Below are 24,820 nucleotides of genomic sequence, written 5' to 3' on the forward strand. Positions count from 1 at the left end.
AGCAATATAGTTAACTGCTGGAAATACGGTGTTTTAATAAAACTAAGCTATCTATGCCATAGAATGATGGAAATGCTATGATTTTGGTTCCACATGACAAGCGAAAACAGAGGGAAAGGGCTTGCTCTGGGGGAAGAAAACCTTCAACTACCAGAATGTACTGCACTGCCTCAGACCAATAAATGCCTCTAGTTGGGTGACCTAATGCTCATACTCATCTAAAAACCTACATAGTGGCTGGTGGTATTACAGTTAAATGGTAACTTAAAAAGCCTTCAGCCTTCATTATTACAATACTGGAATCAGTGTGGTGCCCACCTCCTGTTCACAAACCCTCATGTTACAGCTAAACAGGGCACTAAAATATGTTTCTGGAAACATTTTAGGTGAAAACTGGACAATACAGATTTGTGGCTTACATTTGACCAGCACTGCCTAGTTTAACAGTTTGATTTGAGTCTTGCTCTTTATCTGCTTCTGTACTCAACTGTTCAACTTTCAAGCATCTCTGTACTTTGGCAGTTGTAATCATATAGTATTTAGGATGGACTGAGCTTATTTGCTACTTAGTACCCAGGAATCCTACATTTACGTGAAACTATCATCTTTGATACATTTCTCAACAGATGTACCAGGATATATTTAACCTCAGTTCTGTTTGCGCTGTTGTCTGTTTATGAATTCATTTTGTGGTGTTGAGGCTGCAAGTTAAGAGGTGAGAGTTGGTTCCTCCACTTTTCCCCCCCTACCTCACCTTTCTCTTCTCTCTGTGTACTAATAAAGCACAAAAGCCTTCAGAGTGATATTAAAAATCAAGAGATATTTCATTATTCATTTATTCTTTCAGATCTGTTTCTATCTAGGCCAGTGCTTTCCAGGCTCAGGGCTGGGGATGTTGCTGAGATGTGGATTTCACTGGGACGGTTATCTGGCACAGAATCAGGCTATTCTCTATTATTAATTTTAATGGAGGCAGTCCCCAACGGTGGCGCTACCATTGCTTGTCACTATTGAAGTCAAACGGCAGCTGTTTGCTTGTCCCACACTTCAGAAAAGTCTCGAGTAAGGCTGCCGCTTTCTCTTGAAGAAGACGTTATGTTGCAGGTTGTTTGAATACTAATTTTGCAAAATATAATGCATAGCTGTAACCCAGGATCCTTAAAAAAGACTTTATCCTTTCTCTGCTGTTTAAAATCACTTTTCCAGAATAGAAGAGCCTGATAAATTTGTACTTGCAACCAAACTTTAGGCTCTTATTAAGACATAAAAAAACCCTGATTAAGGGGCTTGGAGCTTGAGGGTTTTCTCCGCTCTTTGGACAGAAACAGTGAGGAGAGTCTAATTACACCCTTGCTTTGGCAACAACAGCCCCTGACAACAGTGGACATGCTGTAAATTTACCCTCGAGAGGTTTCTGGTGTTAATATCTGACGTTATCTTTAGCCTGAAGCCTGTAATTAAGCAAAAAAACCCCACTAGCTTCATATTTCTTCTATTTCCCTGAAGAATTAATTTGCTCCAATCTGCCCTGCTCTCAGTAATCTACAGCTGAGTTTCTCACCTCTTCTCTGTGGCTCTTACTGTGTGTCAGCATTTCTTTCCCAATATAACTTTCAAAAGACACGAGAAAAGTTTTCACTCCTTTTTACTCAGGTGCCTTACACAAGTGGCCAGGGGATTTATAGACATTTATGAGCTAGGGCAAAATGAATACATAATTGAAGTGTTATTGGCTGGAAAAAGTTTAGTAAAGCTGATGTGGACATCTTGGGTTGTTTTTCAGCTTTGTCCAGACATATATTTCACACTACATTCCTTTCACTTTAGCTGCATGAGTGAATTTAATCCATAAAGACACACTTGCCTTGTTGGCCAGCTGGAAGCCAGAGGTGGACGGGATCAACAGTGCTATGACCACCTCTAACCAGCAGTTTACCTCATTAGCTGTAGATTAGGGCGGGCTGGAGAGACGCAGGATATAATGGTGTTTAGACACATAGCAGACACTCAGGCGCTCATTCCCAAAGGAAATATCAAGCTGTCACTTTTTCTACAATGGTTGTGAGGAACTTGATAAACTGAGTATAACTTAAAGGAAATTGACAGCTAGTAGACTCGAGTCAATCCTCAGATTAGTGCACAAGATCTTTAACCCTTGGTTTAAGCGATCAGACATTCCCATGGCAGCGTAAACAAGATGAAACCACAAGAATTGAGAATTAAATTCTTGTGGTTTTGGTCTGTTTTGTCACTGATGGAAACCTCAGACAAGTGCCACAAAAGGTTGGAAGTCAGACTTCCGTTTCCTGTTTAAACTGAACTAGAACTTATCAGAAAACAGAGAGGATGTACAGCGACAGATAGTGTATTTTATCATCTGGCTGGGCATTAAAGTAGGGATTCATCATAAAGTTGACCCCCAAAGCTGTTTGTAAATATAAATCTGGACTCACTGTAGACATCAGGACCATCAGTATCATCAAATGACAGCTACTTTTTTATGGTCACCCATTTTTCAGATGTAGAGATATCTTTATTGCCCATTTGCAAATGTGAATGTCCACAGAGCGTACTGTATGTCTAACATGCTTTGATCCTGTGCCAAGAAGTAGAAGCCACAGACAATTTAAAGACTGCAGTGATTTTTCACTCTGATGGGTGCAGACATAGAATTTTTTTTACCAAAGTGTCAACTTAACTCTCATGTAATGAAATTCATGCTGAGTGCTCACTCGTCTGTGAGTGAACACAGTGCTGATTTTCATGAGTATCTGTCACCAGTCCAGGCCACTAAGGGTGATTGTTTCCTCTTGAGTTAAGGCAACTTCATAGACCACAAATCTCAACCTTTGCCAGCATAAAGTGGCACTTATTTGAGTAAATCTAAAGCTCTAAAGTCACAGTTATCTGTTATTTTCTTAGCAATAGGGGCATCATTTTGAATCCCTGAAGTATGCCTGCAAGGTAAAAAAAATGCTTGAGGTGAGTTTTGTTGCAAATGAAGTTCTTGTTTGGGGTTTTGTTTTCAGTGCAACAAGTCTGTTTGCTAAAGGAGCGTAAGAGTTTATTTGTAAGATGAAAACACACACTATTTGGTGAGATTAGATTACCGTCATCATCATTTAAGACATTTACTGCTGGTAGAAGACAAAACAGTGATTTGGGTCTTCTGTGGTCTTTTCTCTTTATCTTTTTCATCAGGATGAGGAATAAATATTGTGTGTTCAAATCCCCAAATCAATCTGAAATTTGAGCATGAGGAAAGTGACTTGTTATAGCTGCTCATCAAATATGTGTGCATGTAGCACAGAGCAAAGCATTTGATCACCAGCATTGTTCTGCACTGCACGCCTCCCACATGAGACCGCATGTAGCTGTGTGAATGTGAGGAGAAAATAACAATGAGCGTTCTCAGTGAACCGTCTCTTAGATAAATAAAGATGAAAAAGATTAAACGCAAACAGTGTATAAAGTATAATGTGTGTATGCAGCAGCACGGCAACCCAGGGCGAGCAGTCTGATTATGATGAATAATCATACACGCTGAGGTCGAAGGTCAAGCTGTCCACGTGGGTCTGGTCCGTCTGTGATACAGTCCAGATGTAGTGTGTCTCTGTGTTTGGCTATAATGTTTCTCTGGTATTTGTGTGTGTGTGTGTGTGTGTGTGTGTGTGTGTGTGTGTGCACACTATATAATGTGTGAGAAAATGTGAGTCCATTTGGAAAAGGAAGACACAACAAGTAGAGAATTAGTTTGTGTGCATGTGAATGATGAACAGTTCATTTACATTTATAATTAGTCTATTGTATGGGGACATATAGACAACTATAGCACAAGGGTTCCTAACTGCAGGATGTGACAGTACAGTACTCAGGAGTGGGGATAAGGAGTTGTGCTCCAGCTTGTTTTTTCCTCATCCCGGTGATAAGCACATCTGGCATGGTGATGCAGCTGAGTGTGCATTAGTAATTAGCATTTTCAATGTGTTTCTGTTCACATGCCCTACAACGGTGGAGTGACACTTACAATCTGCGTAACCTCTGTCCAAAGCTGTGTTCAGTTTTTTTAAAAACAGGATAAACACATATACGATGCGTTATATTGAATTATTTATCTATATATCTGTCTATCTGTCTGTCTGTCTGTCTGTCTGTCTGTCAGTCACTCTCTCTCTGTATATATATAACAGATGCTATAGAGATATATATATATATATCTCTATAGCATCTGTAAAAAACATTGTCATTAGCGATGGCCTGTAGATTGCAGTGGTGGAAAGTTAAGTACTGTATTTAAGAACAATTATTAGATACTTGTAACTTCCTTGATTTTGAGTTTATGCTAATTTGTCCTATTTAATACTACATTTCAGTGGGGAATATTGTACTTTTCACTCCTACATTTATTTGATAACTTTAGTTACTTTACAGATTCAGATTAAGAATGCAAAATATAACTAACAAATAAATTACCTATGATTGACCCTGAAATGACAAAAGTTGAAATTTAAGGCACCAAGAACACCTGATCTGACAGTGACCATCTCAAAAGACGTACATGTAGTGTAGTGTGATCTTGGAGTAAGGGTGAAGGACAGAGACAGAGAGAGATTTTATAGCTTCTGTGTGCATGTCGAGATGTGTGTTAGAAATGATTTTGTCGGTGTGTGCACATCCTTGTGCTTGTCTCCACATGAGTGCCCATCTGTGTGCCTAAAGGCTTTGTTCCCAGGCCTCTGCAGGGCTCCCACTGTAATTGCACCAGTAATTGGTGAAGTGATAACCCCATTTCCACAGGAAATGTGCCCCGGTTTCCTCACCCCCGCCACCATCATCCCCCTCTGGTGGCGCAGCCAACAAAGTCCTCCCCTTGGGAACGTTGCACCAGACAGCTTAAGTTCCCCGGGGCTCAGCAAGCACACGAACAGACGGACAAAGACAGACACAGAAACAAAACTACACATGTGTGTAGTGTACAAACAGACTCACTTGGACATGGATGATGCTGTTGGCTGCAGGGAAATAATTGGATAGATTAAAGTGTAGCTTGTGAATATGTATGTGTGTGTGTGTGTGTGTGTGTGCACGCCTGCCTCGAAAAGTGGTGTGTCTGGATGTAAAACAAGAACTCACTGTAAAACACAAAGAAAATAACAAAGTTGGACTCCCTTGAGTGAGATAACAATTGAAAGAGAGACTTGAGTCTTTCATCATCCTTCTTTTGATTTGTGTCTTCTACTGTATGTCACTCATATTTCACTTTGCCATTGCAAACTCCTGCAAGGCTTACAGAAATATTCTTATATATTACCTGATACATGTTGCAAGTCCTTCACTCAGTTGGCAAAGTTTCCTCCCTAAAACTTGTTATTGCTCAAAAACTGTGGAATAACCCAGCACTGCCTGCATGCAAATCAGATTAGCAAACATCTTACCTGTTCAGCAGTGTGCAGGTCAGGTCATATCTCAGACCTGATGTGTTGCGATGCCAGCATGGAAAACAGTGCTGACGTTTACAGTTTGCTTAATGAATTCTTAGAGTTGTTTCTTGTGTCTCACTGAATTTTTTCTGCCTCTTTTGCTGTGATGGGAGCTACAAGCTGGTCATGCCCACAATCATACAGCTCAACCATCCAGTACAGGGACATACAGTACAGGGTCGCACAGAGATCTTTACTTACCACGTTTCTCTCAGTAACAAATCTGTGCTTCACATGTCACAATCTGTGACAGTTTTTCTAATGATAGGTGCAGACAGCAGCATGATGCTTCCACCCACACTGCCCACCCTGGCTATTACGGGCTTTAACTTTTGGAAGAAGTACAGACCTCTGTATTAAAGAGTGCACATTCATTACATGAGTATTCAATATTTGCGGCATCCCACAGGCTATGACCATCTTGTGAAAATCTATGCCTTTATCTCTTTAGTACTGTTGCTATGGTTACTTGCAACCCAATATAGGTTAAACACTGATATTAAACTGTTGACCAGAACTGCTGTACATTTGAGGCATCCTGTCAAACAGGTTTTGCAGATACCAGCTAGCCAGCTTGAAAAAACTGATTAGTCTTCCTTTGAGTTTGTTGTCAGGCCAGCAGTTACCTTTACTTTTAATTAGGAAATATGTTTCATACATTTATAGAGAGGATGGTGTACAGTCGGAGGTCCAAAGCATTTTGTCTGAATCTGTTGTGATGGCATCTATAGCTGTTACTGCACTTGAAAAGATTATTTTGGTGTAATTCTTTTGAATGTCCCCATTTTGTATTATGTGATTAAATAAGTATTTAAGATAAGATAGAAATTTCTTTTCAGTTCAATGTAGTATTTGTCCCAGGGGGCAATTTGTGTTGCAGCAAGTGTAAAAAACACAATAAAAACACATAAAGCAGAAGCATGAAGTATTAGCAGAGGTTAGTTTCAACTCATTGATCTCTGGGTTATGGGTCCAGCACACTTCTGCTGTATGTCTTTGCTGTTTATCACCCCAGATCTGACTAGAACCCACAATCCCTGGCTTAGGAGGCCAGTGCCTTATCCCTTAGGCAACTGGGGCTTCACTTTCACAATAAGAGAGATGACCTTCTCATAAAACTGGGCTCTCCAGTGAAAAGCTACTAATGCTTTTAAATTGTGCTACATGACCAGATAATTGGCTGTGGCGTTCTCGTTTGCTCAAGAGGTAGAAAACCTACAACTACCAGAATGCACTGTGCCTCATAGGACCAATAAACACTCGTGCTGGTTGGTGATGTTTGTGAGTGTGTACTGTTTCACAGAGAACAATATGGCAGCCGGCTGGTATCAAACAACGAATTACAGTTAGCCTGTTCACTAAAATATGTTTCATTTCACATTTGAGAAGGAGAAATAGGCAACACAGTAAGAGCATTTTGATGCACATTTCATCATGAAAATGAGGAAGTACAGTCTGTATTTTGAGCAACAGCCTTAGAGCCAACTTAAAATTTGCTCAGTAATATGTTTTGCGTTATCCTCCAGATTTGAGCTGAGAGATGAGCAGGGACATCTGGGCGCTGGTAAGATGGAGCGGAAGTTTACCACAGTTTATTTACACATACTACCCACATTGTTATTATACAAAGCTGGTTGAAAATCGGCAAAGTATCCCTTTAATGTCTGCACCGCATGTATTAAATAAAAGAATGCACAAAGATCTGAGCATGGATTTTAAACATTCTGGATTTGCCCTGTCTATAAGCGTGCTGTCACTTTTTCCTTTTGTGCATCTTGTCCAAAAAAAACAGCTATAAGCAAGCAGCATTAAGATTAAAAGCAGCAAATTAAACTAGTTATTTAAATTTTTTTATGGCAACTATCTTGAGACTAAACAACACTTACTAACTAGTTTACAAAAAACAAAAGAAGCTTCATTCTTATATTTTAGACTGGCATCCAGGAGTATTCGCCGGCAAGTTTTATGAGGTCTTTTGCAATGTTTCTGCTTATGAGCAGGTGTGTTTGTTCATGAGAATACCAGCACACAGATGCATTGCCGTGTGTGTGTGTGTAATATGTGCACATGTGTGTGTAGTGCAGTGCAGGAATGTTCTTAGCTGTATCACACGCCACACATTTGCTCTAATCACATCGAGATCCATCAAAGCTCCCATGACCAGCAGCCTTTAATCTAATGTTCAGCATGGATAAAAATACCTTCCACATACACACACACAAACACGCATGTAAACGCACAAACAGTAAATGGACAAAAACAGACACTAAAGGAGGCAAATGTGGACAGGCAGACACTTGCACAACTATAAAGGAAGCAATCACGCACAGACAAGTCAGTGTGTGCGTGCGTCTGTGTGTGCGTGCCAACACAAGTAGGATTATGTTCTGTTCTTTTACGTCTTAACCTTCTCCGTCTTTGATTCCCGGTGACAGGAGTCAGAGGTCAATTGGCTCGGATCAGAGGTCACGACCCTCGTTGACCCTGCTGTCAACTTGATGCTGATAAGAATGGCTGCACTCAACAGGCGCGTGTGTGTGTGTATGTGTGCATAGGTATGTGCGCAGAATGAGCAGATATTGCTTCTTAAGTTGAACATGGAGACTCTTTTTGCTACTATAATTACCTACTTTATACAGTATTTCTACATCTTATCTTTAATCTTTCCTGTATCTTTTCTCATCCTCATCGGCCTGAATAAAGTTATATGGAATAACTTACAATAGTAGCAGAATTCCAGCACTCTACTCTGTTGAACTTCTTATGATGTCAAATCATGAATTAAAGTGTGCTAAAATAGGTTAGACATAGACAATAGACAACTCGTTACTTTGGTATCAGATTGGTCTTCCAGTTTTCAATGCGATTTGAAGGCATTTGGGAGCTGAGAGTTATTTAAATAAAAATCAATTTTAATTTGGAGTTTCTGAAAAGGCTGCGGAGTTGGAGAACAGATTGTCTCTGGGTCGATAAAATCATCACAAACCCTCACAGTGTAATGCTGAAAATTTTACTTACACTTTCACTATGACCTTAAAAGTACTCGTTCACGGGTTATTGTAGACTGGGAGGTGATTGGTTGACCTTTCATGACCGTGTTTGGATAGTAATGGCTGAAGACTTTAATTTAGAGTTGGCCGGTGTGTGTGTGTGTGTGTGTTAATATCCTGTTGAATGTCGGTAGTGACTGAAAGCCAGGCTACAGGGCACAGATGATGCTTTTTATATCGCAAACATGAAAATGTGTAAGTGTGTGTGTGTGTGTGTGTGTGTGTGTGTGTGTGTGTGTGCGCGCGCATGCATGCGTGCGTGCGTCCTTCCAATAACTAAATATCTTTGATGACTTGGAAAAACACTCCATTATTACAAACTGCCCTCTGTGTCTTAGCCAGTGTTGATGAGTGGCACTGGCCAAATCATTCATCTGTGTGTGTGTGTGTGTGTGTGTGTGTGTGTTTGTGTTTGTGTGAGAGTGAGGGACATGGTGGAGTGTGGGTTGAGGAAGCAAGGCTACAGGGCTCTCTGTGTGTGTGTGTGTGTGTGTTTGTGTGTGTGTGTGTGTGTGTGTGTGTGTGTGTAAGTTACATCTAAATTTGTGTCTTGAACATGTGCTGCTGACTCACCAATTGCGCCTACTTTCTATCTTCGCAAATTAATGCGTGTGTGTGTGTGTGTGTGTGTGCACGCCACTCTCAGTTCCCTCCTACAGATCTGAGTGTCGCTGGCCGTCTTGCTATAATGCTGATTTCGTGCACTCTAAAGTGTGGATGTGAGCTAGATTTCAGCCTGTCTGACCCTATAGAATCTTGTGATGATAACAGATGCTGAATGTTGCTGGTTTTTCCACTGCAGACGTAGTTTCACATTCAATTAAGCTTAGCTTTTCCCTTTATATTGAATTAAGAGCGGTCATGAAGCTCTTGTGGCACACAGACTGTAATACAGATGAAGTACCTGATGCTGCAGTAGGCAGAGGAAAGCATGAATTCCACCGGGGTCAGATGCACTGCGAAAAAGGTGTCAGAAATGTCTCATCTTCAAATGGAAGTTGGGAGGTTGAAGATGAACTTATGAAGATGAGAGCAGGATATGCCTGGAATTTAAATAGTTTAACCCATGAAAGCATCATGCGGTGACTGGCAACAGAACAAGGCAATGTCAATTTACAAGGTAGAAGGTACACACATTTTTCAATTTTTTTTAAAAGGTTGATAAATCTACCTTGTACCTTGAAAACATAATGCGGTGACTGGCAACAGAAGGCAATGTCACTTTCTGTTGTCAGAGTTGAAATGAATGATTTTGTAATCAAACACAATGTTTTAGAAACAAGTAGCAAGCTTAGGCTGAGGGGAAGAAGCATGAGATCTTTAAAAACATCATTGCATAGCACAAGTTATCAGATTTTTTCTCTTTTTTTCTCACGTACTAGTCGGGCAAATAGAAAACAGGGACTAGAACCCCACCTGAAAGCATCGAAGACCCTCCACAAACAGAATTTCATACCAGAAAAAGCACAGGTGTTATTGATAACAATAAGAATCGCTACATTGCCATCAAATGTCCTGGTTCAGGAACTGGTATTTTTCATGCTGGCGTACTGGGACACATACGGAACAGAGCCATGTTTAATTTTATAACTTACATCTGTGCTTTTCCTGATACTATGAGTCAAAATGTGCTCTGTGGTGGAATGGGTTTATTGATATAGAAGCCATTTTTCATTCAATTCAAGGGGTTATCTAAAAAGAAAAAAGTGAATCCAACGTAAAAGTGCCTTAATCCTCTTGATTTATTACCCCAGTGAACATTTTCTGAATGAGTTTATGGTCTCAATCACGAGTAAAATAGAAGATAAAGCAGGGTATGCTTTAGGATGTGGCTTCCTTGTGATAGACAAGCTGCTACTGCAGCAGTGTGCTTGGATTCACCGTCAGATCCAGCCCCCACTCCTCCACAGCTCCACCTTCTCATCCAAACATGGTCACTTCTGCTCCTACAAAACATAGTGCCAAACTCAAAGTTTTAAAACGGTAGTCCACAATCCAATGGGGGATGTCAAGATGGCTACATCCACTTCTTTTATGAAGTCTATGGCTCAAGCTGATGTTTGTGTTTTGTGTTCTGTTATTTAAATTGCGGTTGTTTTAAAAATTGCAGAGGCCCAAAATGGTGTTTTTAAGAACTGTGATTGTTCCTAGTTCTTACGGTGCAGAAATAAACAAATGAAAGAGAGGTCTTAAAACTATGAAAAAGTTCCTCTGGTCTGAAAACACCCCATTAATCACTAGTGCTTTTAGTTTCTCAACATCACATACAAAAAGAAAGTGTTTACAGCCTGGCTTTAATTTCCATAGTTTTGGTCATCATCCCAATTAAATATCATAACATTTTGCTGTTAAAATTAGTTGACAGTTTGTTGTGGTGGGGTTGTGGTGACTCTGCTTGGACAAACAAACAAATTGTACACAGAACAAGTAGAAATGTTACGATTCTGTTGGATTCATTGTGCTGCTGAGTGATGCACCCACTGGGATTAATAAAGCCCGGATAAGTGTGAGGCGAAATAATTTACTTCTCTGACCGTTTGCTGAATATTAACAGTACCCAGCGGCTAAAAAGCAGAAAGTTCCCGCTGAGCTAAAGTATAGGTTTCTACGATCCGCCTTAAGTTTGCAGAGCTTTCCTCCCCTACTGTGTCTGTTTCTCTGTTTCAGATTATGTCTCCATTTCCATTGAGTCATGTCTTCCTCGCCCCTTTTCTCTCCCTATTTCCTTTCTGCTCATCCATCTCTTCAGTTTTTTCTCCTGACTGTCAGCATACTTGTGGTTGCTGTCTCCAGCATCACTCTTTATGTCTTCCTCTTCCTCCTTTTTTCTCTGCTTCCATGAGTTTCTGCCTTTCATTTTTCTTCTGGTCCTTTCTTCTCCCACAGCAGTTCCTTCTTCCCTGTTTTTTCGCTCACCCGTCACCCATCCAATCACCATTACTCACCCTGTCATCATATTATTTTTCCTCTCACTTTGCCTTCTTTTTTTCATCTGCCTCTCACCCCCCTCCTCCTCCTCCTCCTCCTCCTCCCCAGTCCACCTATCTATCCATCATTTTTCACTCTGTTATTACGCTACAATTCTTCCCCACGCACTCGGCTACTCTTCCCCTCCATCCTCCTTTCTCACTTGCTTCCACTTCCTCCTCAATCCCCCCATATGTCCATCACCCCCCCAGCCCTGTCATCGCCACATGATTTTTACAGGAGCTCTGTCTTCTACCTTCATCGACCTTTCCTGCCTAATCCCCGCCTGTCTTATCCCATTCCTCCTCTTCCTGCTCATCCTCATCATCATCCATCAATATGCATTAATTTCTTGCATCAAGATTTCTCCTCCTCCCCCTCCTCTTCCCTTTCCTCCTCATCTGTCTGTCATTGTGTCATGTTTTGACATTTTTTCTTATTCTCATCTCGTAACTGTCTTCACCCATCAGACCATTTTCATTTTGCTGTCATTTCGCCGTGTCATTTATCCCATCCTCTCTCTCCCCTCCTCCTCTTGTTGACTTTACCCACCTTCTCTTGCAGTTAGTTTGTTTTTTTGTGCAAAGTGAAAAATACAGTTAGAAAAAATCAAAAGCAGCACAGTGATCAGAGTCAACAAAGTTTTCCATGTTCTAAAAGAAAAGTGGACTTGCAGAATTCGGTTTGAATCACGTAATTACATGTGAGCCAGGAGCTGTGAACTAAAGTCACAGGGGCTCACAGCATGCAGCTTGTTAATTGGGCAGAGTTGTGCAAACCTGTCAACTCACCATGTTAGATATTTTGACCAATTTGGATAGGGTCCAGAAAGTCTGATTAAAGTTCCTGTCTATTTAGTCAAGCATGATCGACTTGTCCATGCTCTCTTTGTCTGGTGCTTATAACTATTAGAAATACAAATAAATGGCTGAAAATGACAAACTGCAAAACACATGAATCTAGCACCTCTGACTTTACACAGAGGTTTGTGAAGACATGTTTGAAGCCGGGGGGTTAATGCTTGGTGGCATTTTTAGTTACCAAAACCCATATTTGTAGGTCTGTTGGAAGCTGAAATGAGGTGAACAAGCAACACCTTTATTACCTCTATTAACTGCATAATTACTAATTACTGCATAGTGCAAATAGATTGATATGTTTTTATTTTATTGAGAGCCCGAACACATTGGTATTTTTTAAAACATTAATGAAAACAGAAACAGAAAACAATGGTATGAAGCCATCAGGAACAAATTGATGGACACGTCATGAAAAATGAATGATAGAATTAAGTACCTGTAGAATATGACTAAAAGCATATCTATGCGGTCTGCAGGTGCCCCAGTCGGTAGGATAAGGGGGTTAAAGGAGCAGTATGTAGGATCAGTGGGATCTATAGGCATGGTTGTGTTTTTGTCACCTTAGGAATGAGCCCTTCACATCTGTTCTCCCCTCTGCTCTATTCCACTAACCACCATGTTTCTACAGTAGCTCAGAACAGACAAACCACACACTTGCCCTAGATAGGGCCTTTTGCATTTTTTACTTTACCTGAAGGCCACCATAGGTTCTAAACAAACTTGGAAAAGGAGGGTTGAGCTGATGGGTATTTAGTTGGTTGTATTCTGCAACCTCACTGCTAGGTGTCAGTAAATCCCACACACTGGACCTTTAAGATACCTGTAAATCAAGTGCTTTCATGACTGTCTGACCTGCACGATGTTGGTAATATTTAGCACTTTCACAGGCTGGTCTTTTTAGTTATTGGTTATTCTCAATCCTAACAAAGAAAAAATCCTAACCACAGTTATCTCAGGGGAGGACAGACATGGCTATTTTGGGCCAGCAGATTTGAATGGTCTGCTCCTCAGTATTACTTTGAGCAAACTGATACAAGTATGTTCACAAAGAATTAACCCTTTTTCACTCTAGTCCGCCTCCTGCTATCTCTGCATATACATCCAGTCTGTCTTCTCAGCTGTCTCGTCTCATTTCTCTGTCTTTCAGATCAATCTGCTGCACCTCAACAGAATCCCTCTTCTCATCACGTCCATCAATCTCTCTTTTATCTGTTTTCCATCTCTTCCTCTCAAAGTTCACTCATCATACTTCATTCAATTGTAGGTCTCTTCATCTTTTCTTAACTCTTGTCAAACCAAGAGAGTATGTGGATTTTTTCTATTAAACCCAAATGCCAACTAACATGATATGTAGCATATAAAGAACAGACACAGCAGAGTGTTGAAGGTATACAGTCATTCATTACTTTCATCTTAGATCCCACATCTGCTTCAGTCAGCTGTAGTTCAGATAATTGCCATGTGTGTGCAGAGGCACAGCAGTGTGGGCAAAATTGAGAGAATAAGGGGCAGCCACAGTTATGTGTCAGCAAAAGATCTATATTTTGATGGATAGATTCCTGTTTGCTGGGTTGTAAATGTGGCGTGCAGACCAGAGGTACCTTGAGAGGTAGTTTCATCTTTGTATTTTTGTAGCCATTTGATAAGTCCTACAACAGGGTAGTTTTGTCTAATGATATTTTTTTTTCACTTCATCTGTTCAGGTGAAGTTAAACTGGTTTCAACTTTATCACATTGCATTGAAATCTGATGGAGACAGCCATATCTGTACGAACACAGGACTATATTAGTTAGCTTTCTTTCTGTCCCTGGTTTACACTCATACACACTATGCTTCAACATCAGCCCAGACCCCAGAATAAACATTAAATACATTAAATTCACACGTTTCATATGTACCATATTCGCATAAAATGATGTAGTTCAGATAAGATAATAGAAGCTCAGATCAGAAGGAGGCAGCATGGTGGCTTTTCTAGATCAGATGTGCTGGTAGCCAAAAATGGCGGGTATTTTTTAAGGTGATTTCCAGGACATTTCCATTCTCAGTTGTGGTAATCAAACTGGGTATTTTAAGCCAAAACTTAATCGTTTCCTAACCCTAACCAAGTATGTTTGTCCCTAAACCTAACAACAACTACAGTGTTGTCACAGCATAAAACTGAAATGCAAAGGAAAAAAACTTAACATATTAAAGGTACAATTTAACATATTCGTAGTTTGCAGTAACAGGCAACACCAGCATTTATTATGGCAATTAGGTTTTCAACATCCAGTGCCTCCTGTGTGATTCGCTGAGATGGAGCTGCTAGGACTGAATAATTGATTGTCAGTAAAGGTGCCCAACCATGCTGGAGGGTAACACCGCCGTGATACAGTGAGGAATATGGACGAGGTTATATTCAGTATGATCTTTGTGTCAGATCAGATTCAGCAGCTTCAGGGAGCGCACTGTGTGAGATTGGTTATCCATCACTGCAGAGGAAGAAGCACCACATGAATGCCCACCCCTCGAACGATCGAAAACCATACATGATCTCTCCTTTAATAAGAGGGAGCTGAGTTTGCTGCTGCAGTGAAAGATGATAAATCATTAATATCTCCTCTAAATCTTCCCCTGAGTGAACCAATATTGTGTGCTAAAGCTACACAGGGCAATAATGTATGCTAATTACAAGCTGTATTATTATCACATATCTCTCCTTAGGGTCTGGTTTAAACACTTAGATTGGAAGATCTACTCTCCTGGCTCTCGTCCCTTTGGTATCAATTGGTGTAAAGTGTTGGCAAGGTTGCTAAGCAAGAGTATGCTGTGTGCATTTCACAAACATTATGGGCCAAACTTTCTGAGTTTTGAAGTTCAAACTGTGTTTTATAAATGCTCTCTGCCTCTCGCTGCTATTTAGAGCTGCCAACGTGTGAAGCCATGCCTGGTGTTGCTTTAAAGCCTATATGTTTATGCTTTAGCTTTGTGAGCCGATGCCAAGTCAAATCCACTGAAGAACAGTTGGCAGTTAAAATCTGAAAGTTAACACAAGACAGACGGACGGGCAATGTTCTCATAGTTTTCATAGTTTACACGGTGTAACAGTGCAATCATTTAAAAAACATTTAAGCTGCGAGCTCGTTATCAGTGCTTTCAGGATCGCTCGTAATCGCACGATCTGTCTAGAGATGTAGTTCAGGTACACTGTGTCTGTGTTTGTTTATTCTCGAAAGATACTTTACGGTTTCTTTTGTTTGACCTGCATGTCCAGTGTGATAAGACAAATGAATCTGCAAGACAAACAACTGACAATTGTGTGTGTGATACACAATGCAGGCATGGGAAAGTTTTTGTCTTTGACCAAGATGTCAGTTTATCTGATTGTTTGCCTGGTAAAGAAAAAGAAAAAAAGCTTCATTCATTTTAATGTATTTACTATTTATTGTTCACTTACTGTTATCTTCTGATGCACCTGTCCACATTCAGGTGTGCAGAGATTCTCTTCAGCAGTTTGTTGTTGTTTCTTCTACTCATCTCTGTGTGCAAACTAAATTTCCCATTGGAGACATCATAGACTCGACTCTACTCTCCCCAATGGAGTTACAGTCAGAAGTTGATTAGCTTTCTTTACCTTAGCATAAAACTCTCATTACTCCCAGTGAAAACCAACATGGTTTATGAGTCAGCTTTAGAGGTGCTGTAGGGTTGAAATTTGTAGAAAGCCAGGTTAACAGTTTCCCCTGCCTCCAGTCTTCAGGCTTAGCTAATCGACTCTTGGCTCCTCAGGCTCCGTAGTTAATGCACAGACATGACAGCGGAATCAACTTCTCATCTTACTCTGCAAGAAAGCATTTAAGTTTATTTCATGCTAATTTCTTCCAGATTCTCTGGGACATTTCTTAAAAACTGACTGTTATCTTTCATCTTGTTTTCTTCTCCTCAGAGCTGATCCAGAACGGCCGCCTGCTGACTCTGCCCCTGGTGGCTGGAGACCTGCAGTCCCTGCTGCCTGATGAAGACGGGAGGCGTCTGTACGTGGCCATGAAAGATAACCTGTTGTCAACCAGTCTGGACGACATAACGCAAAACCCACGCAAGGTTAGATCTACAGGACACATGCACACATTTTCCTACTACCCAAGGCAAGGCACAATACGGAGACAGAGCAAACAAGTGGATTGTTGGTGAATCCTTGTAGCGGAGTTTATCATACACACATAAACAGTCACATGACAGCAGATTGAGATAAGTAATGTGTCTCTGCTTTGATGGGACTAATTACTGATGATATGAGGAAAAGGAAAGTTACACCCCTCTGACTAATATCCCTTGTGATCGCCTATCTTTCTCTAATTCCTTACTCCCTACTCATAAATGCCAATCTTTCTTCCTCAGTCCCTATTTTCTGGTGTTTACATTCATTAACTCAATTAAGATTAATTACCTCCCCTCATGGAGAGAAATATTGCTTGAGCCATAGAAGCGCATGATCTCCACTGTCTCTTCTTTCCATCTCGTTCCAAATCGGCCAATCCGTTAAAGCTGCAGTGCTGTCTCTGTTAGATAAAACATCTCCAAAATGTAGACTTTTTTTTGCCTCATCACTGTGTATTGTTTAGTTTATCCACTGATATTTAGAAAGATTTTAAAAGCCTACTAAGCCTGTGTGAGGTCTCTTTTACACAAACAAATGTTATGCTTACATTCAGTTTTACTCAACAAAAAACATTTAGTGTATCCTGCATTTCCTTCTGTATAAAACATTTGCACATTTTTTTTTTTAATTATCTTAAATCCAGCATGGATTACAGCCATGTTACATAAATACCTTGTAAGCTAAACTTCTTAACCACCATTCATACACTTTGCATGAGGCATAAAGCTCCTTTTGTAGCCAAATCAATGTAAGTTTTCAAAACAGAGGATAGTGAGGTAATGGATTCCATTCAGGGCATAAATTATTTTCTGCATGTCTCTTACATTCCCACCGTTTCCACTGTCTATGTTTTCTGCCGAGCAGCATAAGTCCTGTTGGTGCTGGAGATGCTTCTAGCATCAGCTGAAGTTTGGATCTAGTTATGGACAAAGGCAGAAACAGATCACCTTTGCTCCACATTTTCGTGTCACCTGACAACATGGCAACCTGTGTGCAGCCTGTTAAATCAACATTTTATTTCCTGTATTTATTGATATTGTATATCTTTGAGTACTTCTGTTTTTCTACATTTTCTGATTTAGAGGATTAATCAAGTCTTTTTTAAGTGTATATCAATATTTTAAGGACCAGGATTTTCACATTGCATCAATGTCATGAGGCTTAAAACTCTGAGGTAGACCCCCCTGCTGTGTTCTGACAGCTCTGCCCTCTTTCTGTCCAGCTGGTCAAGTTCCCGCCCAGACAAGTGTTGCGCATCCTAATGGCTGTGCATTACCACACACTTAATTCCTGCAATACTCACCACTGGTGCAAATGACCAAACATATCCAACACAAGTGTCAGCAAAATTCAAACTCACAGTCAAAACCAACATTTACAGCAGGAAACGCAAGTTTTAGGTGCACAGGGACACAAAATCTGTGTGGAAATCAGTTTAAAGCAATCTGCGTCTTTTAAAAGAAAAATCAACAATGACTATAAGATATATGTTCGAGGTTTGTCACAGTATCCAGTTTCATGCTGCTGCCTTAACTTTAAATGATATCCAGACATGTTGACGGTTTGCCAACCAGTCTGGATAAGTTCAGGGTCAGAGCAAGGACAGCGACAGTGCTGCCTTTTCATAAATCTGCCCTGCCGGATCAAATCAATACCCTCATCTGTCAGACGTACACGCAAGCTATCAGAGAGCAAAACAGGTAGGCAAGTAGACAAACAACCAGTGAGACAGACAGACAGCAGTCAAGCTGGCCAGCCACCCACTCAGCCGGGCAGTCAGCCAATAAAAGGATAGATAGTCATAGTCAACTCATAACTCAGCTCCGTTCTGGCTGTAAAGTTATATATTTGTACATACAGTATTTATAGTCTGTTTATACTGTTCCAGCTTGTGTGCAGTTTTTCCCTGATGGTGTTAAAACCACTTGCAGTGCCATATTCTCTATATGTCTGTTTATTTTTTATGCCTCTGACATCCAGAGCGTCTTTATCAGTGCAGCTTGAGACCATCTTATTCCTACTCTTTCACTTTTTTTACATGAATATTATCACACATGCTCATATGTACGCAGTCTTCCTGGCTTAATAAAAACAGATTTTGGCATAGAGAGACGGACACGTAACCAGTTTGTCCAGTCCATCACAGTTCAGGGCAGAGTGCCAAACGTGATGCTGCTGCCTTCAGTCGCCTTTTCTCTTTGATCAGGCCAAAAACCCTCAAGGCATTCCTTCTGTGTGAGTCTGCAGCTGGCAACCCACATTACACAAAAGGGTCAGCAAGGGTTTGAGTGTGTGTTTGTGGCTGATTTTGCATACTTGTCTCATTCTCACTACTTCTTTTGTTTCCATTTTTTCTTGCCTTTTTAGCACTAGTATTCTTCACCAAAGTGCAGTATTCATTTCTCAGCATCAAATTTCCACTTGTTCGATATGCAGAATTCCTTTTTCTGCCAATGAATTCTATATTTTGCTTACAATTGACAACCAGGACGCTCGACACAGAGGGGGAAATTTCCATTAAGCAAAGTCTTTATGTGGTGAGAATCCTTTAGTGGGGGTCCATGTTCCTGTCAGTGTGTGGTATTTGGAGATAAGGTGGAACGTGGTTGCTAATCTTATCTGATCGTCTCGGCTCCGCACCGGGCTCTCCGGGAATGACTACATCAGGGAACGATTACTGACATCCAAAAGAAATTGTTTCCTGAGAGCACCATCATTTTTCATTAATCACTTTCGAATGGTGTTACATGTTGTGAGTGAAGTAAACTCTTGAAGAAGCGGCTTGGAAGTTTTTCTGTTAGAGCTGCTAAGATCATGTCTTATTTCTTTCACTGTTAATGACACTTGAGAAATCAGAGTTTTCATTTGGGTGATAATGACCTTTTTCATTTTAAAGTGATCTAAACTAAAACAAAAGGTACGGTTTCTCTATTTGCTTCCGTAAAGTGCGCGGTTTGTATGGTATGTGGAAATAATTTAGGACGATCACTTAGCATATCAATGCAATCTCTACTCCACCGCTCTGGTGCCTGAGGGAATGACTCAGGGAAATATTTAGATTAGTCATAGGTGCCATTTGACACTAAGCTACACTTCCCTCTGTTGTTATTGATGCCTCACAACTTTCAAGCCCTTTTGGCTCAACACAAAAGCAGTGGAATAATCCCCATTTTGAGTGTTTTAATATTTTATACTGATTATGTTTACATGCACACAAACAGCGCAGTTTAACGGGACATTCCAATGCTCCATGTTGTTTTGATTACATTAGTTCTCTCAGGCTATTTGTAAGTGTTTGAGAGGTTAGTTCAACGGTGAAGTCATTTGTTTTCTGTTTAGAAATAAGACTTTTCATGGGTGATTCTCTGACCTGAACCTTAAATGAACTAATACATTAAAAAACGTGAATTTGTAACCGCTGCGACCAGGTACACGCATCCATCCCCCATTATGATGCCCCCCTTTTTGGCACAAACACCTTTACACACACATAGTTGACGTCCTTCAAATTTTTGCCTCCTCAGGTGAAACTGTTGCCGCCAGAGGGCGGACAAATTTCTGTGAACTGATCCACAAACCTACAGGACGAACTATAGAGCTGCTTGCAGCTCAAAACCCACACACAACCGAACCTAAACTGGACCAGAGAATTTGTGGCCTTATTTTTAAACGACCTGTGGATTTTATTCAGACATAGTGATTCAGACAGTCTAGAAAAGTGGATAAACACTGTCTCCTGCCTCCATAAATAACTTAATGTCTGAATATCTGCCCTTGAGCCATATATTTGACAGGTTACATTGCCTGTCTCATTTCTGCATTACAGAAGTTTTTCTTTCCATTTCTTTTGGAACAGTCTCATCTATTCTCTTACTTGGCAGTGATACAAATGGCAAACAGCCTACAGGCGTTATGAAGAGTATTAAGTGTAATGGTCTGGCCTGTGAGCTGGCAGATGGTCAAAAAAAGACACAAGGCAAGCATGTTGGCTTCTGAGTGTGTGAACTGTCTGATCGAAACAAATCAACAACTTTTTTGCTTCCTGTCCAGGGTGCTGTTCTATTAACATAATTGGCACAAAATCTGATTCTTCTTAGGTCCTGTCAGGTCCGATAAAAACGTAATGTACATCAGACCAACTGGAAACGTATGACAAATAAAAACAAATTAGACATGACATAGAACTGAGTTAGAAAAGGTTGAACATTGTTTGGCCGCTTTGGATACTTAGATTTTAACAGGAGCCCTCAAACGTCTTTAATCAGGATTGAATAACATCATAATTATGAAGTCTACAATACCGCCAAACTCCGAAATAGCTTACTGTTGTAACAAAACAGTTGGCACTATTAGCACTGGTGTTGTCAAAAAAAAAAACAACTAGCAAAGTGCACTTAGTTGAATGCAGATCTCCGCCAGGCATCCAGCTGTGCTGGCTGCGGCTGCGGCTGCTCTAGACAATTCTTGTAATTCCAGCAGATGCACCACAGTGTGTTTCAGAAGCATTCAAGGAGCTAATAAAAAAAGCCTCATCTATTTTTGATGGATCTGCAGGGCATTTTACAGAGCAGATCGATTTCTCCTGCTAACAGGCCCTGTATATGAAAAATAGATAGCCACCAATGGGCAGGGAAGGGGAAGGTGCACATTTAAACCAATAATAATGCTAGATGCTGAAAAACATCTGACAACTTACTATCCTCTGGGCGGCTGTGGCTAAGAGGTAGAGCAAATTTTCCACTTACCAGAAGATTGGTTGTTTGATCCCGGCTCCTCCAGTCAACATGTGGAAGTACCCTTGGTCAAAATACTGAATCCCAAGTTGCTCCTGTTTCTGCGCCATCAAAGCGTGATTGTTAACTAAGTAGCAGGTGGCACAATGGACGGTAGCTTTGGCCACCTGTGAGTGAATGTGTTAAAGTGCTTTGAGTGGTCAGAGGACTAGAAAAGACCTATACAAGTGCAGTCTATTACAGTACAATTATGAGGATGAATGTATTTTTAATAACAAGATAAACCATTTAATTACATAGCTTGTTTGCGTACTTATGAATGAAGCACAAATGTAAAGAAAAAATGACTTAATCAACAAGTCTAAAAAGTCTAGAAAATCGTCCAGCTTCTGAAATGCTCCCATTGTGGTATGGCATTGTTCGGGTGATGAAACAACACCTAGTTGCAGCCCAACTGTGGCTAAGATGTCAAAAAAATGTGATTTATTCATATTGTATAATGCCTACCTCTAGTGGATCATATCATATCATATCAGATATGGAATTAGTTTGCAGATGCTCTGTCTCAAAATGAGAGGAAACTTTTCTATGGATGTCACTTTATAAGTCATGACAAACTCCAAATTAGGCCTGCAACAGATGGTAGAGCTTATTGCTGTAGGCAGACAAATTTCCTAAAGTTTTTTAGTCTCTACAGGCAAGTTAAGAGTAGTGAGTAGTCATGACATATAACAGGTATGAAACAGTCAATCAAACTGGTTTCCAACATCAATCAGGAGAGATCCTTCAACATACAGTCATAAATGCAGAGAATATAAATCAGGCTGATTGGTCCAATAGTTTGTAAGATTAGCTGTGGCCAGACAGATACATGCACACACATACACGACTGAACGCATGGTCCCCTCCAGGCTTAGGCATGGCAGAGATAATAATGTTTAAAAAGACAAATATGAGGCATGCCAATGCAGCCATTGAGAAAATTAAATGAATGCTTTATCCAATCTAAAAACAACAGTTGCATTCTTGAGCACATGTAGCTAAAGACTCTGTATTCTCAGTCAAATGGTGGATTAATTACTCATGTTGCCAACATCACTGCTGCTCTGACAGCTTGACTCATTAGAGCTCAGCGGTGCTGCCAGTTGGTTTTTATTGTCTCCTCCCTGAAGCTGTCTCACAAGAGGTACTAAAATCTCCCTCTTCTCCTCCTGCCCCCCTTTTCATCTAGATTAGTCATGTTTTGCTGACTGTCCTTGCCTCACTTCCTTGTCAAGCACCTTCCAATGCCAAAAGCCTTTTATCGGAAATTGGTGGTGAGCAATAAAGACTGTTTTTAAACACTTTCTCTCACTCTGTTTTTCTTTATCTCTCTCGCTCTCTGTAGCTGTACTGGCCAGCCAGCCCAGACCGTATCCAAGAATGTCTCATGGCTGGAAAGGATCCAGAGGTGATTCAACACACACACACACACACACACACACACACACACACACACACACACACACACAGATGCACACACAGATGCACACACAAACACACTAGATTGCATAAGCCAAGCAACAGGTTCCACAGTAACTCTGATACCATGAGTGCAGGCGATTGGTTTTAAAGTAACACGAAAGAAAACTCATTTCTACAGACTTCTACGCAGATACGGATCAGTGGCTTACAGGTCAGGTTATATCAGGTTTCTTCACCTTGTGCTGCCACCACAAAAGAAAAAAAAATTGAAGAGTTTTGCAGAAGTAAAACAAGACAGTTGCATGAAAGATTACAATCTGAAACGGAACTTAAGTTGCATGAATCTGATTCATTTGGGAACAATAAACAAACAACAGAGCTCTCATGCTGGCGAGGATATGAAGATTCAGGTTAACTAGATTTATTCTGACAACAAAACAACACGTACAGGACTTTGACATAGAAGAAAAGAAAAACAGGTGATGCTAATCAAGCAAACGTGTCTTACTTTTAACTTCAGTGGAGCTGGAGCCCTTCATGCTTTTTGTGTGTGAAAACTCTTGGAAAAGGTTTCACACAACAGATTCTAATGAGAGACATGCAGGTCATGTTTTTAATAATAAGAAAATAAAATTCAACGTGGCTCCTTTTCTTATCACTTTTGTCAATATTATTGCCAGGTGGTAGAAATTGTTACATTTCCAGGAGCAGGAACAAAAAGGATCAAACCCACCTCTTCATCCGTAACAGAAGTTCAACACATTAATATAAAGTAACCACTTATATATGTAATAAAATACTGTATGTCTCCATTATTTCTCACATTGTGGTCCCTCTCTCTCTCTGTGTGTGTGTGTGTGTGTGTGTGTGTGTGTGTGTGTGTGTGTGTCTCTGTCTAGCTGGAGTGTGCTAACTTCCTGCGAGTTCTGCAGCCTTTTAATCAGACTCACCTGTATGTTTGTGGCACTGGAGCCTTCAACCCCCGATGTGCTTTCATAGCCACCAACATCTTCCAACAGGTATTACTGCAAGCACACACATATACACAAATAATCATTTTCTGCAGCCATTAAAGAAGCGAGAAAGTGCTCCCTCTGTCACAGTGACTGGAAGGGGAATCACAGTACCAAAGTAGATCTTTTGCAGGGGACGAAGCTCCACTCTGTAACACCGCTACAACTGCCAGTGGAGTTTCTCTGGTTCCAACAAATCCAACAGAGTGAAATGTCTTCCTTCTGGCAGCTAATTGCATCACATAAATCTCAGGAGTTACATTCATGTAGTTAATCTTTCATTCACATCATGTAAATAAATTAAGTTTATAAGCCTGATATTTTTGTAACATGACCGTTAGTATTTAGATCAAGTAGTTTGTGAAAAATAAGATGCCAAATTCAGACAGATTTACAGCCACACTGCTCTTATTTCTGTGTCAGATACTTAAAATATGAAAGTATCAGATTGGACTTTATATCAGTAGATAATCAATACTGAAGGACTCACATCTGGATCGGGGCCAAAAACAGTTTTTCAGGATATCCCCAGTTTTTATGTTCCCTACTGCGCTTTCAAACATAATATTAGTGCAGGATTGACTTGGCGATATAACTGACATGTAACTGGCCTTTCCTCCCCATCACATCCAGTCGAAAGCCCATTGGTCCAACGGCCCATTATCCGGTAAACAAAATCCCCTCGCTTCAAAGGCCTTTTTTTCTGAACAGACACACTCTGGAGGTGCGAGTTTAGTGACTGTTGGCTTTACTGCTTTCCAGACTCCGTTAAATTATGGCTTAATTTAAAAGATAACGTATAAATCATAATGTATGACTTTTTTGAGACTCCTCAAGAGGGATTTTTCTTTTCAGCTGAAATTATGACAGTTTTTCTGTTAACTGAGTTAAATAAACACATGTGGGCTTTTGTTTTTGGGACAACGAGGCGCCGGATTGCGGGCTTTCGGTCCAGTGGGAGGTTTTTTGAATTATTGGGGTTTCAGAATAATGGGCTATTGAACCACTGGCATGGCACCCACATCCAGCTGTAGCTTCTTAGTTAGCTTGCCTGCAAAATAATGTCAAACATTTTTAAACATTTGATCATATGGTATAATATATATATATA

The 24,820-nt window shown here is 40.4% G+C and overlaps 1 protein-coding gene across 1 annotated transcript in view; it reads left to right on the forward strand.

The window, feature by feature from the left end:
* sema3h (sema domain, immunoglobulin domain (Ig), short basic domain, secreted, (semaphorin) 3H) overlaps positions 1–24,820 on the forward strand; it is an 81,670-nt gene that overhangs the window by 9,404 nt on the left and 47,446 nt on the right. Inside the window, exons 2-4 of the mRNA XM_042491601.1 lie at positions 16,287–16,441; positions 22,620–22,682; positions 23,596–23,715. Of these exons, the coding sequence (XP_042347535.1) occupies positions 16,287–16,441; positions 22,620–22,682; positions 23,596–23,715 (338 nt within the window). The remainder of the gene's footprint in view (positions 1–16,286; positions 16,442–22,619; positions 22,683–23,595; positions 23,716–24,820) is intronic.

The sequence above is a fragment of the Plectropomus leopardus genome, chromosome 8 (assembly GCF_008729295.1).
Source record: "Plectropomus leopardus isolate mb chromosome 8, YSFRI_Pleo_2.0, whole genome shotgun sequence".
In the NCBI taxonomy this organism is placed as follows: domain Eukaryota; kingdom Metazoa; phylum Chordata; class Actinopteri; order Perciformes; family Serranidae; genus Plectropomus; species Plectropomus leopardus.